The sequence below is a fragment of the Muscardinus avellanarius genome (genome assembly GCF_963383645.1).
Source record: "Muscardinus avellanarius genome assembly, chromosome: 5".
NCBI lineage: Eukaryota > Metazoa > Chordata > Mammalia > Rodentia > Gliridae > Muscardinus > Muscardinus avellanarius.
This window is the reverse complement of record NC_137790.1, coordinates 70,577,093-70,592,336: the sequence shown is the minus strand read 5'-3', so window position 1 is coordinate 70,592,336 and position 15,244 is coordinate 70,577,093. Positions and strand designations below refer to the sequence as shown.

The window sequence follows — 15,244 nt, the reverse complement described above, 5'->3', positions numbered from 1 at the left end:
AGATAGTTAACAGAAACAAATTGATATAGAATATACTGAACTTAATTTTACACATGTTAAAAGAAGGCCTAGAGTGGTTTTCTCAAGGTAATAGTTACTAACACAGCCCAAGACTAGGAGTTAAGGCTCTGGAAACCTATATAGTATCATTTTTACTGTTTATAGCCACTGCTTAAAACAAATAAACTTCTGGAAAGACAAATCTGCTCAACACAATAATTATGTAAAAGAACTCCATGTAATAAGTGCTCTAAAAAAATACAATTCTATAAGCTGACCAAACATTACTAATCATAGGCTATTAAAACATTAAAATATTTAACTAAGAACCACTTTGCCTTGTTAGATTTCAAAAGGATTTAACAGATGGTGAGGGAGGGGCTGCAAGGTAAAAGGATAATCATAAGACAATTAAGACAGAGAAAGAGCCGGGCGTAGTGGCACATGCTTGTAATCCCAGCATTTGGGAGGCTGAGACTGGAGGATAACGGTTCCAGACAGCCTTAGCTATTTCGTGAGGCCCTCCACAACTTAGTGAGACCCTGTTTCAAAATAAAGAATTAAAAAAAAAAAAAATAGGGCAGGGGTTGTAGCTTGGAGGTCAAATGCCCCTGGGTTCCATCCCCAGGCCAGAAAAAAAAAAAAAAAAAAAAGACAAAGAAATATGGTTAAATCAAATCCTAAAGTCTCAAAATGGCGATCACCTTTTATTTTAATTTCCAAATTTTATTTTCATAAAGCAAATTTCTTCAACTTAATTGAAAAAGGGAAAGATACAGGGAAAAAAGGCTATTACCTAATAGTACACACACAACAACATACATTTCATACAGTTAAGTATAATAACAACTTTAAAATCATCAATCAGTAATTCAGAGCAGAATATATAACAGAAAAATATTCATGCACATGTAAAAGAGCAGAGCAGATTTAGTGTTCTTTTAAATCCAGAAGATCTCAAATATATTAATGATATACGCAATGCACCCACCCCCAATTCAATTATCAATGAAATTGACTTGTGTTCTCCCTCTAATGGACACTTACTTAGATTTGGTCTAACCATGCATTATTCTTAGATTCTGAAAATCATTATAAGGGAAAAAATATTCACTATACCTAGAAACAGGCAAAAATTAAAGTGGTGCTTAGATGAATACTAAGTTTGCAATAAATATTCTAAATTAGGTGTAAATCAAACTCATCTCAATATGTAGTAGGCAAAAGCCTGTAGTTTTGATATGAATATCTAAAAACAATAATCAACTAAATATTGTATTATGCCAGCACCAAAACTAAGAGAAATGACTTTGCTCTTATGTGAGCATCAAAATACAATAAATAAATAAGTAAATAAGCTATAAAAGTTTAAAAAAGAAACCTCAAATTCTCAACATCAAAAGCTACAGAATTTTAGCTGGGCGTGGTGGCACACGCTTGTAATCCCAGCATTTGGGAGGCTGAGACCGGAGGATCACGGTTCGCGGACAGCCTCAGCGACTTAGTGAGGCCTCTGCAACTCAGTGAGACCCGGTTTCAAAATAAAGAGTAAAAATAGGGCAGGGGGGTGTAGCTCAGAGTCCGAATGCCCCTGAGTTCCATCCCCAGACCCGCAAAAAAAAAAAAAAAAAAAAAAAAAAAAAAAAAGCTACAGAATTTAAAAAGAACACACCTAAGGGTTTGAGAGATACAGAAGGGTACGTGAGAGAACCATTAATTCTTTACTATATTTCCATGACTTGGTTTTTTTATATTCATTTAATTTATTCTAGTAATCACCAGTTCTACCTCCCTACCACCACCCAAGTCCACACCATTAGGCTTTGGATATAATTAACTCATCCTGGGTAAGATTTCAAAGACTAAAAATTCAGCAATTGAGCAATTGATCCTAGATTTTTCTGTTTAGCTATGCTTTTGAGTGTTTTAGTAACTGAAAAGACTGCTTACACAACATCTCTTGTCCTAAGTAGTAAGAGATGAAGACAACCCCAAACTACAAGAAACCTCTTATATAAAGATAATGTAAATGGAATTTCAATAACAAGCTAGACAACTGATCTATCTATACCAAAGTTACTTCTAGTCATGAAGCAAGAAGGAACCCATAAGAGTTAATCGTAAGCTTACATACAAATATCTCAAGTAGATACTATTTTACTTATATTCAAAGTTTTAGAACTCATCACTAGATGAAATCTCATTCTATTGTTGACTATGTTGAAGAATTACTTATTAGAGATTTAATTTAGCTTATGTAAATTGTGATGACCCTAAAATCTATCATCTCTAAGTCTTTTCCTGGAAGCCACATAAAGCAAGCTGAATCTTCATGAAGGCTACTATATTCTTCCCTAATAGTCAGTGTAAAACATTCTAGCACATCACATACACACAGATATATGTAATTGTATTATGGAAGATGCTCCAAATTCAAGAGTACAACATAAGCATGTAGACACCACATATACATCTTCGGGGTCCTAGGGATTGAACCCAAGGCATCCTATCTCTGAGCTATACTTCGAATCACAGAATTGCAGGCATGGATCACCACACTAGGCTCAGGCATACATCTTTTGATGAGTTAAACCACATTATCTCTAAATTCTAATCTTTTTTTTTTTTTTTTTTTTTTGCGATACTGGGAATGAAACCCATGGGCATTCTACCTCCGAGCTACAATGTCAGTACTATTTTTTATTCTTTATTAAAAAAAAATTTTTATTGGTGCATTGTATTCATACATCATAATGGGGTTAAAAAACTTGTGTGGACATACATGTACACATCACCCATTTAGCCCCTACCCAATTCCCACCCCATTCCCTCCCCATTCCTCCTTCCCATGCTTGGTTTAGTGGTTGACTTTGATATGTTTATGTACATTGTGTGCTTTAGAGAATGTCCTTCTTCTCCCCTCCCATCCCCTCAGTTAGGTTGCCTTGTTTGCTCCTCTATAGGACTTCCTTTTTCATCTAGAGTTCCTCCTATTCTCCAACCAGAATGGCAATCATTTAAAACACAAACAATAAATGCTTGTAAGGATGTAGAGAAGTGAAAACTCTAGGACACTGTTGGTGGGATTGAAAATTAGTGCAAACACTTTGGAAAACAATATGGGAGATCCTCAGAAGAATAGGAATAAACTTACCATATGATCCAGCAATAGCACTTCTGGGTATCTACCCAAAGAATGGAATCCAAACTACCACACTAATGCATGAGTATCTACATTCATAGCTGCACAATTCACAACTGTCAAACTATGAAACCAGACAAGTAGTCCATTAACAGATGAATAGATCACAAAACTATGGGATATATATACACAATGGAATTTTACTTAAAGAAAAACACAATTATGTCATTTATAGGGAAATGGATAGAACTGAAGAGCATTATACTGAGATTAGTCAATCACAAAAAATAAGAAATCAGATGCTCTCCTAATATGCAAAAGCTAGGGAGTAAATGGGTTATAGGAGGAATGCTAGACGAAGGAGATACTATAAATGAGCAAATAAGGAGACCTATCTGAGGGGATGGGAGTGGATGGAAGAGCAAAATTCCCTAATATACATGATGTACATTAACATACATATCAAAGTCAATCACTAAGCCAAACATGAGGAGGAGGAGGAGGATGGAGGAAATGGCAGGAATTGGGTAAGGGCTAATTTGTGATGTGTGCATGTATGCCTCTACCATCTTGTACTCCATTAAGATGTATGACTATAATACACCGATAAAAGTTTAAAAATATTGTATTATATAATTCCTTTTTAAAAAATTCAAATTAGTTTTATCTCGAAGCTTATTTAAAATAGGATTCTGTTGTCTTTATGTATATTCAACAATCAGTTTCTAATCTATTTCTAATTCAAATGCCTAACAAGTTTACTCCACCCACAATAAAATTACAGTACCATATATGCTTTTACAAAACTGTAAAACAATATTATTTTGCCCAAAATTCCTACTAGTGAGAATCCTTAAGGAGAAACTTAAATAGGAATATAATGCAGTATATACAAAAGTATTCAAAGTATTTTATTTATTCCTACAAAAAATAGATAAAATCAAGGTACCTAACAGTATAAAACAGACAGTAGGGGAAATCACACCTATTCAACATATTTTGAACAATAAATAGAAAAATTTGGTACATTAAAGAATCAAGAGATCATAAATATTCTAGGCTATGATTACAACATAGGTAATATGTAAAAGGATGGATAGGTTGTGTATGTGTGTGTGTGTGTGTGTGTGTGTGTGTGTGTGTGAATGAGGAATAAACCAAGGGATGTTCTACACCTGAACTATACCCCTAGCCCTTTTTATTTTTGTTTGAAACAGGGTCTTCCTAAGTTGATGAGAGTCTAATTGCTGAGGCTCTCCTCAAACCTGCGATCCTTCTGTCTCAGCCTCCCAAGTACTGGGATTACAAGCACACACCATCACACCTGGCCTAAGGCTGATAGTTTTGAGTGATATTTTTCCTCTTTAATATATTTTCCGACATTAGGTTTGCATAACTTTTAAATTTAAAAAATGAAAAGTATAAAGCTATTTCCATATTATCTAACCTTAACAACTAAAAAGACATGTGGCTAAACTTAAAAGTGCCATTAAGTGCAAGGCAGGATGGCATACGCCTATCATCCTAGTTCTTGGAAGGCTGAGACAGGAAGATTGCAGGTTTGACACTAGCCTCAGCAATTTAGTGAGTTGCTACCTCAAAATGAAAAATAAAAAGGGCTGAAGTGTTACTCAGAGGTAAAACCTACTAGGTTTCATTTCCAGTAATGCAAAAAAAAAAGTTTTAAAATGCCATTAACACTAAATCATCCATGGCTAAGATTTCAAGAATAAAAATAATTTATTTACATCATCAGAAAGCTTGCTAAATCTAAAACATGTACTTACAATGAACAAGATGGTATTTTGCTGATTTGAGGGATTTCGTGTTATGTTGTCTTTGTTTTGATTATATAAATCCCCCACATTTTAGAAATTACAATGGCTAATTTTTGCCTGATTAAGCTTCTGAAATCAAAACTAGTGGACAAAGGCTAAGCTATTCAGTTTTAATGAAATAAAGGTTTTATACATACCAAGCATCAAGCATTTAAGAGAGTTGAACACACGAACACCAAAGGCAAAATCTAAATGGCAAGTATCAAGAAAATCTACATTCTTTAGCAAAAGGAGAGATGGGTAGGAAAAAGCTATAAACTGAGAAAGGAAGATCACTGGCTTATATGTAAATTAATGATAGTAAGAAAATACTTTCTAGGCTCAGCCTTGAGACCAGAATTTTCTTCCTCCTCAGAGCTCAGGAAGGAGTTGCTATCCTTTATCTAGTAGCAGAAAGCTACTCAGACTTCAGATTATATATATATATATATATATATATTTATTTATTATATATACACACACATGTATATATGTATGTATGTATGTATCGGGTATTAAAACCAGGGGGATTCTACTTCTGAGCTATATCCCTACCACTTTTATTTTTTGTATTTTGAAAGAGTGTCTCACTGGGTTGCAGACTGAATCCTCTAATCCTCCTATTTCAGCCTTCCAGGCACTGAAAGGCATGTGCCACTGTTCCTGGCTAAATTAGTTACAATTTTTTTAATCAGACAAATAATAACTTCTAGAAGTCTTCAAATCTAATTCCTGAATGTTACTTAACTGTTAAGATAGAGTCCATCAGTAATTTCCATCATTTGATCAGAAATGTAGTTAGAAAAATTAACAATCTCCAATAGCAACCATGAAGTAACAGATATTTGTATAGGACTGTGGTTAGCATGAAAACTACAATCTACTTGTTTAGACTGTATAAAAATATTATAGCAGAAAAAGTTATTTCTTCCATTGCTACACACACCAAATGTTTATTTCCCATCTTCATAATGAGAGGAGTAAAAACTGAGCAAAGAAGAAAGGAGAAAAGACAAATATTTCTGAGGAGTAAGTATAAATCATGGGAAGGAATCAAATTATTAGTATATATATATATATTAAAAAAAACTGACAAGAGACTGGGGACTAATTCCAAATAATGAGCTTATTTTGTCCTCAAAGGAAAACCTGACAAAAGCCAAATTATAATCAAAAGGTATATTCTTAGAACAAGGGCCACTAGTGATTTATGTATTTTCAATCATGATAACTCAGGCTTCATGGGGGGAAAGAATGGCCAATCAAATATTAGTATCCCAGGGAAGCAGGGCTAAGATTAAGTGACTTCTTGTTCTCTTGCATCCCTTCTTTCTACCATCCTGCTGACCCTAACCCTCATATTAAAAATAGAGTCACTGCTAGGTGTGGTGGCGCACGCTTGTAATCCCAGTACTTGGGAGGTTGAGAGGGTCGCAGGTTCATGGCCAGCCTCAACTACTTAATAAGGCCCTCTGCAACTTAGTGAGTCTCTGTTTCAAAATAAAGAATAAAAATAAGGTTGGGGGTATAGCCCAAAGGTAGAATGCCCTGGGTTCAATCCCTAGTACAGCAAAAAAGAAAAAAAGAAAAAAAGAAGTCATTGTTCAGACTGGTCACAACACAGCCATCTTGGTTCTAGCTTTCTTTCATAAAATGTTGTCAGGCCCTTGCTTACCCTAATCTCAACTCACTGATTCACATAACTCTGGCTATATTTGGATACTACACTAGCTCTTCCACAGGATTACAGCTAACAATGCAGATACTAACTCTAGGTGAAATTTAAAAAGCATCATAAATCAATCTCCTCAATACTAATATGTAAGTATTGGAATCGCCTCCTCTTAGAAAGTTTCATAAATTTAAGTAAGACTCAAATGATGAAAAAATGTAGTAGAAGCATATTACTTTAGATTATCCTCTCTGAGGGACTGGATAACACCTTCCATTGCCGTCAAGAGTGATGAAGACAGGACCACTGTAACACCAACATCTGCAGAGAATCACAAAACCAAACCCAGAGCTCCTTTAAGAAATGTTAGAGTAAATGGTAAAAGTCACAAGACCTTTCTAGTCTATTTTGAAAGAGCTCCAAATATATTCTACAACCTTCCTGTATAAGTATATTGAAGGAATTATACTCAGGATGGTTAAGATTTTCTTACAATCAGGATCTTTCCTATTAAGCCCTTTCAGGCTAAACAGTTTAGGTGCAGATAGATATTTAATTTAAAAATAAAGGCAAAAATTCTTTAAATTCATCCAAATAAATGCTTCACAGAAAATAGAAAAAAGTAAAGGTAACAAGTTCTTCTTACCTCTTTTATTTATAACCTAAATTGGCATGGAGGCTATCTGCCATTTTAACATTTTCTTAAATTCTTTACAATGTACCACACATAACACACACAAAAATTAGAAAATTAAACACAAACATAAGTAATCATTAAAACAAAATGTTTTGTGTGAAAGTTTAAATTAAAATTTCCAATATTAAATTATAAAATATAAAATGCAAAACTATTAAACTATAATCTTGAACTTCATCACAGCAAAGGATAATAGTTATTAGTACAAAAAAAGAAAAGAAAAAAATCCCCCAAGAACAGAACTGACGATAGACTGGGACCTACTCTATTGATTCCTTCTATATTTTTATAATCAGCAAAACTATAGTCTCTTCTCTAATTAAAAAATACAAAATAAACTAGCATGTTGAAATTTAAAGTTTCTCATGTTAATGCTAGACATCATTTTTGGCAAATGCATGTTTTGTAAAATTTATTGCTAAAAGAAATCCTAGCCGGTGTGGTGGTGCATACTTGTAACCCCAGCGCTTGGGAGGCTGAGACAGGAGGATCGCACAGGTTCAAAGCCAGCCTCAGCTACTTAGTGAGGCTCTCAGCAACTTAGTGAGACCCTGTTTCCAAATTAAAATACAAAATAGGTCTGGCAGTATAGCCCGGAGGTAGAAAACCCCTGGGTTCTACCCCCAGTACCACACCCATACCCACACCCACACAAATCCTTAAAACTAAAGTACTTAATTAAATGAAGTGAAATAATGCTGTGGACAATTCTCTTCCATTAATTTGTGGCTAATTTGTGCTAAATACCTATCTACTGTTAACTTGGCTAACTCTTAGCTTTCTTTTAGGTCTCGGCTGTTAATTAACTTTTTGCAGAGGCCTTCCCCAAATCAAGATTAATATGCCCTAATTATGCACTCCAGATAGCACTTTATACTTCCACTAAAAAAGCATTTAAATATATTGTATAGCTATCTGCAATGACTGGCACAGGTAGATGCTCAATTATTTGCTGAAAGATATCAAAAGTAAAATCAGAATAGCCTCAAAGCAGTATGAGCAATCAATCCTTCAGAGTAGGTCACAGCTATAAATGAAGGCTGGTTATAGACACAGAGGCAGAAGCAGAGGCGCCATGGGTGGGAAAACAACATGGATGAGTATATTCCCTTGTGAAGGAAAAAACTTTGCAAAAGCTTCTCAAAGTAGTAAGACAACTAACCAGGACAACAAACCTAACTACATGCTGACTCACATCAATCCATTCACTTTTTTATTTTTTATTTTTTGGTACTAGGGATGGAACCCAGGGGCATTCTACCTCTGAGCTACACCCCCAGCCCTATTTTTTACTCTTTATTTTGAAACAGGGTCTCACTAGGTTGCAAAGGACCTCATTAAGTAACTCCTGTGTCAGCCTTCCAAATGCTGGGATTACAAGCATGCACTACCACACCCAGCTTCCATCCACTTTTATAATGAGCTATATGACTGACTTAAAAATTTGACGAATCACTTAAGAAAATGGGCACACATCTTATTTCACTTGATTCACAAAATATATTAAGTCTCACCTGTCATGGGTTCAAAGAGTTGATTAGCTTCTAAGTCTGTGAAAGTACTACTACACACAGGACATTTGAAGGAAGCCCGATTGGTGGAGTCTCTCTCATCCATTTCAATCCTCCTCCTCATGTGGTCCAATTTATATTTTACTACATTAACAAGAGTACGATAATTGATAAAGTAGTAGTTATGACGAGTGGTTTTCCCATCTGCGGCAGTCTCTACCCTCATTCTGCATTTGATGAATTTATCTCCCTTTAAATTATTCAAAACCGATCGAAGTTGTTTCCGATCAAACTTGAGCAGCTCCAGCATATCCTCCTCTTTCACACATGGGTTTCGGATTAAGATGTCCAAGGCCAAGGCGTGCTCAATGCCATAAAAGCCCCGGATCACATACTTGGCTAATCTCTTCAATGCTGCTGGAACTTCGGTGAGGACATCAGGATCTGCCATCTTTAGCAGCAAACTTCAACTTTAAATATACTGAATTCAGAAAACAAAAACAAAAAATAGATTAGCAGGCAAGAAGACATGGTAATCATTTTAACTTTATAATAATCACTGTTACTGGTAGCTATTTACTACAACTATTCCTGGAGTGCTATAAGGGCACTCAAACATGGCTTCAAAAGACTTCTAACACTTCAGCATTTAATAGGAAAGAAGAGGATTTTTCTCTAGAGTGCACAGAAGATTATACCTAAGAAGCTTGACATATTTCTTAAATGGTTACTTTTGTGATTGACAGTGTGCTTGATTCTAAAAAGTTACTTATTTATAACAATGATATATCACACCAAGTCCACCTTATTTTAGAAAGAGAAACACAAAAATGCTCAAGAGGTACTTACAATGAGGAAACCCAGCAGTTAGCTTATCCTTATAGTGTCTTTTTTTGACAATTTTCTACCATGTTTTACATAGTCACGGTTTCACAATCAAATCAATAAACCACAAATAATCACCAGTTGGGATTGTTTGATAAAAATCAACTGTTGTAAATTTGAAAGGAATTACTACTTAGATCAACAGCTTTATCAATTTTGAAAAGTTGAACTTGATAATTTTTGTTTTGTTTTGTTTTTTGGTGGTACTGGGATTCCTGGAAGCCCTACCACCTCCGGGCTACACTCCCAGACCTATTTTTACATTTTTATTTGGAAACAGGGTCTCCTAGGCCAGCGCGCCCGGCTGGCTTTGAACCTGTGCAATCCTCCTGTCTCTGCCTCCCAAGTGCAGGGATTACAAGCATGCGCCACCACGCCCGGCTTGAAAATTTGTTAACTAAACACCATCCAATCTATAAACTAATTTCAATGGCACAGCCCAGAAAGCTGTCCTCTCAAAAGCCAAGTTGGCATTCAATTTTTAGATTTACAAATGACAGTCAAAAAACATGGACTTGAGCCAGGCGTGGTAGCGCATGCTTGTAACTTCAGAAAATTCCTCAACCTCAGTTGTTTTTGTTTTTGTATATCAAAAGTGATTAGCCGGGTGTGGTGGCACACACGCTTGTAATCCTCGCGCTTGGGAGGCGGAGACAGGAGGATCGCTCTGGTTCGGAGCCAGCCTCGCTGGCTTAAGAGACCCTGTTTCCACATAAAAATGTTAAAAAATAGGTCTGGGAGTGTAGCCTGTGGGAGTGTATCCTGGAGGTAGAAGGTCTTCCAGGAACCCCAATACCACCTAAAAAAAAAAGAAAAGTGATTAACAGTACCTCTCTCATACAATTGATGTATGGACTAAGTACAGTGTTCTGCTTTGGGGGGGCTGGCATAAGAGTTCAATTAAGTACTGGCATGCATAGTAAAATACCTATTCATAAAAGTGACTCATAGTAATATGAGAAACAAACTGAGGCTAAGGTAGAGGTACTCTTGAAGTTAGGAGCTACAATAAAACTTAAACTTAATGCTGGATCTTTTTCAAGATGGCCTGTTGCAAATGAGTTGACTACCTGACCTCCAACTTAGAATGCTAACAAACGGATGGCACAAGGTAATGACAAAACCATTATGGCAAGAAATCTGGATTACTCTAACAGGTGTTTTTTTTTTTTTTTTTCATATAGATGCTCACTGAACCACCATAAAATGACTAAGCCAAGATAACCAGACTCCTTCAGCCCTACAGCTCAATGATTATGATCAACCGTGTTATATGTTACCCTCAATACCCCCATCCAAATTTCTTTTCACTCTGCCTTGCTTTGTCTGCCCTTCATGTTTCATCCCTTGTCCATATTTCCCATAACAGAGAAAATAGGACAACAATTGATAACCTGCTCTTACCCCATCATTTGGGATGTCAGAAATTTCCTGGGATGTGTGTGTGGGTTTTTTTTGTTGTTGTTGTTTTGCGGGTCTGGGGATGGAACCCAGGGGCATTCAACCTCCGAGGTACAACCCCTGCCCTATTTTTATTCTTTATTTTGAAACCAAGTCTCACTGAGTTGCCGAGGGCCTCACTAAATAGCTGAGGCTGACCGCGAACCATGATCCTCCGGTCTCAGCCTCCCGAATGCTGGGATTACAAGCGTGCACCACCACGCCCAGCTCTTGTTTTAATATTACTGAAAATTCAAAAGTACAACTAGAGCTGGGTGTGGTGGCGCACGCTTTGTAATCCCAGTACTTGGGAGGCAAGACAGGAGGATCAACTTTCTTAGCCAGCCTGAGCTACTTAGTGAGGCCCTCCATAACTTAATGAGACACTGTTTCAAATTAAAGAATACAAAATAGGGCTGGGGCTATAGCTCAGAGATACAATGCCCCTGGGTTCAACTCCCAGTACTGCAAAAAGAAAAAAATCTGATATGCAGGAACAATTGGACAATACTCGCCAATCAAGTGGAATCTTTGGGTATGGGTCCTCCTGGATAGCATGGCTCCTGCCCATTCTAACTCCTTTACTCATTTTCCTCCTCATTCTACTCTTTGGACCATAATCAACAGATTAGGTTCAAATAAAAAAAAAGCCACTAACTGCTGAGCATGGTGGCGCACACTTGTAATCCCAGTACTTGGGAAGTTGAGACAGGAGAATCTGGGTTTGTGGCCAGCCTCAACTACTAAGTGAGGCCTTTACAATTTAGTGAGACCCTATTTCAAAATAAACAATAAAAAACTGGGCTGGGGATGTATCTTGGGGGTAGAATGCCCCTGGGTTCAATTGCCAGCACCACACACACACACACACACACACACACACACACACACAAAGCCACTAACCACTCTGTTAACGAGGTTCTTCCCTTACAGACCAAAGGCCAGTACATTCTCCTCCCAAATGCACAGGACTTCTGAAGACCCTTGCAGTGCCTGCAACACAGCTCCCAGCCCTCCATCTACTTTCGTCCCACTGTCATGCAGGAAGTATTCAAAGAAAATCCAGCTGCCCATCTCCCAGTATAAATATTTTAAAAACTTCTGGAATGTGGGCACTGTGAGTTTTGGCTATGAGGCCTGGCCCGAGATGGAGAACAAAGAACTCTAGCAGTAGAAGAAAAAGTGACGCTAACCACCCCCCCTCTGTCCCCAGCCCATAAACCTACCTGTCCAGACCACCAATGGGAATACTCACAACTGTATAACTATTTCTCCCTCCTAATGCCCCATCAAAAGCCCCTCGTCTGTAAGACAGGGGCCCCTGACTCTAGTGGACTCTCTCCCAGTCAGGTGCTTCCTCCCAGATTACCCCCAAATAAATTTGTTCCTGCTGTCAAAAAAAAAAAAAAAAACACTTAAAAAGTCAAAAATTACAAGAGGAAGACAAGATGAATGTAACTTATGATAGAAATGCAATAAAAAAGACCAACAATTTGCCGGGCGTGGTGACGCACGCTTGTAATCCCCGCACTTGGGAGGCAGAGACAGGAGGATCGCGCAGGTTCGATGCCAGTCGCGCGCGCTGGTTTAGGAGACCCTGTTTCCAAAATGAAAATGTAAAAAATAGGTCTGGGAGTGTAGCCCGGAGGTAGAAGGGCTTCCAGGAACCCCAGTGCCACTAAAAAAAAAAAAAAAAAAAAAAAAAAAGAGCAACAATTTACTGGAAACCAGAAAAGAAAAAAATCTTAAAACAGCTCTTAGTTTTGAGGCATTAAAACTAGAAAAAAAAAAATACTACTATGAGAAATCAGTAATACCTGAAGAGGAGTGTTTGGAAAAAATGAGGCCTTGACTTTTAGTACTTTGTCTCTGAGGAAGTACCATAATATACTCATCTGAAGATACCCAGCAGGCAGCTCAACAAATAGAACTGGAGCTCAGGAATGAGATCAAGCTGAAAGTCTCTGCAGTTCGAAATCCTCCTTCCTGACCACTGGCTGACCGCTCAAGCTGAAATCTCATTTAATCCCTGGATTCTTAGTTAGGACAAACGTCTAAAATTAGCAGCCCATACATATTTTTTCATCCAAAGAATGTTTTGAACGTTTCTGAAGTAGCTGCCAACATTTAAATACCATGAAAATTAACATAAGTTCCAACATCCAGCTCCTCTTGCAAATTGGAAATCTTTGAGGAAAAAAGTGAGCCCATTTTTCTACTTGGAAACAAAAAGCTGAAGCTGAATGGAGTGACATTTTTAGACGAGGAAGGTGCTTGGCTGGTCTCTGGAGACTTAGGAGTGTGTGATCTCTAAGTGTCCTTTTTTTTATTTTTATTTTTATTTTTTGGTGGTACTGGGGATGGAACCCAGGGGCCTTCTACCTCCGGGCTACACTCCCAGACCTATTTTATATTTTATTTGGAAACAGGGTCTCTTAAGCCAGCTGAGGCTGGCTTTGAACCTGTGCGATCCACCTGTCTCAGCCTCCCAAGTTCAGGGATTACAAGCATGTGCCACCATGCCCAGCTGTCCTTTTTTTTTTCTTTAATTTCAGAGTCCATCAGTCATCTCTCAGCCTCACCTACCTTCCTACATAGCCCAGACCCACAAGTATTCTAATCATGCAAACATTTTAAGGACTCTAGTGCTGCAGGCATGGAGTTGTGGAAACTAAGTTGAAAAGAATACACTCTGCCCACCAAGTCTATCCTCGTGTGTCACATCCAGCACACTAGCACATTCTCAACTGCACGAGCCTCACATAATTTCCCTGCTTCCAGGCCCTCGCACAAGCCATTTCCTCTGGCCCCAAAGCCACCCCTTTCTCCTACCCATCCTTCAAGTCTCAAGTGGCATTTCCTCAGAGAGGCCTTTCCAGTGTCTACAGTAGCACAGACCTTTCGCATGTTTCCATAGCTCTTTCCCCTCCTAGTACTTTCTCCATAACCAAAGGTTTTATCTTGTTCACCGCTGAATTTCCAACACCCTCAAGTACTTACAAGAAACTTTCAGTACTAGGTACATGTTCTTTTAACATGCCCAGCTGCCATTTTGCCCCCAATTCTTTTTCCACTCCTGTTTCCAAATAGTAAGGCAGGTTCTTGGCTACCTTCTTTTTAAACTTAAAATGGTTTTAAACTGGAGGTGACTGGATCAAATTCACGACTTAGATTATACTGAACCCGGCGTGACTGTCTCATCATCTTAGCGAGACTCTCAGCAACCTAGTAAGACACTGTTTCAAAACACACAAAAGAAGAGGGTTCAATGGCCCTGGGTTCAATAGAAGGAAAGAAGGGAGGGAGGGAAGGAAAGAGAAAGAGGTAAGAAAAGGAAAGGAGGGAAGAGAAAGGAAAAAAGGAAGAGAAAAATTGCTAACTGGGTGGGAAATAAAAGGAGTGGATGCTGAGGGTCTAGGAAGATTATTTCGGCATACTCTTCCAGTTCTAGAACTTGGATTCTATGCATCTGACTGCAGTGTTCTCATTCACTGTATTTCACAGCGCGGTCCACGCCTTCACACATAAAGCGGCACACCGCCACGGAAGCTCCGGACCCGCAGCCCTCCACGAGCCGCTCAGCAGGCGCGGTCCTCCCACTGCGAGTCCCGAGACCCCGCATCCCTCGGGGTCTCCCGGGCGGGTCCAGGGCCACGCTCGGCGCCCAAGCCCGTCCTACCCGAGGTCGCACGTGGGCCGCTCCGGGGTCTATGGTTCCCGGAGGACCAAGAAAAAAGCCAAAGAAAGAGGGTGGCTAGAGAGAGGGAGGCAGTTAAGAGCGGGAGCGAAAAGGAGAAGCTATGGAATACGGCGCTGGGCCCGGGAGCTGGGAACAAGGAACAGGGAATAAGGTTTACCGAAGCGAATCTTCGAACACTCCCACTACAGCTTCCCTCAGCACCTCAACTACCGGCTTACACGGGCTCACGCCACTTGCGCGACAAGTAAAACGCCTTATTCCTGCGACCAGCTTTAGAAACCACCCGCTATCTTTAGCCAGACTCGCGAGCGGCACAGTAGAGCCGTCAATCAAGGGCGTCACACTTCTGCCGGCCAATGACATCGGAGGCTCCGCCCTCC

General features: G+C 38.6%; 1 protein-coding gene across 1 annotated transcript in view; it reads right to left on the bottom strand.

The window, feature by feature from the left end:
* GTF2E1 (general transcription factor IIE subunit 1) overlaps positions 1-9,310 on the bottom strand; it is a gene marked incomplete at its 3' end in the record, with an annotated part of 35,123 nt that extends 25,813 nt beyond the window's left edge. Inside the window, exon 1 of the mRNA XM_080696430.1 lies at positions 8,843-9,310. Within this exon, the coding sequence (XP_080552556.1) occupies positions 8,843-9,290 (448 nt within the window). The 5' untranslated portion in view covers positions 9,291-9,310. The remainder of the gene's footprint in view (positions 1-8,842) is intronic.
* Positions 9,311-15,244: the final 5,934 nt, after the last annotated feature.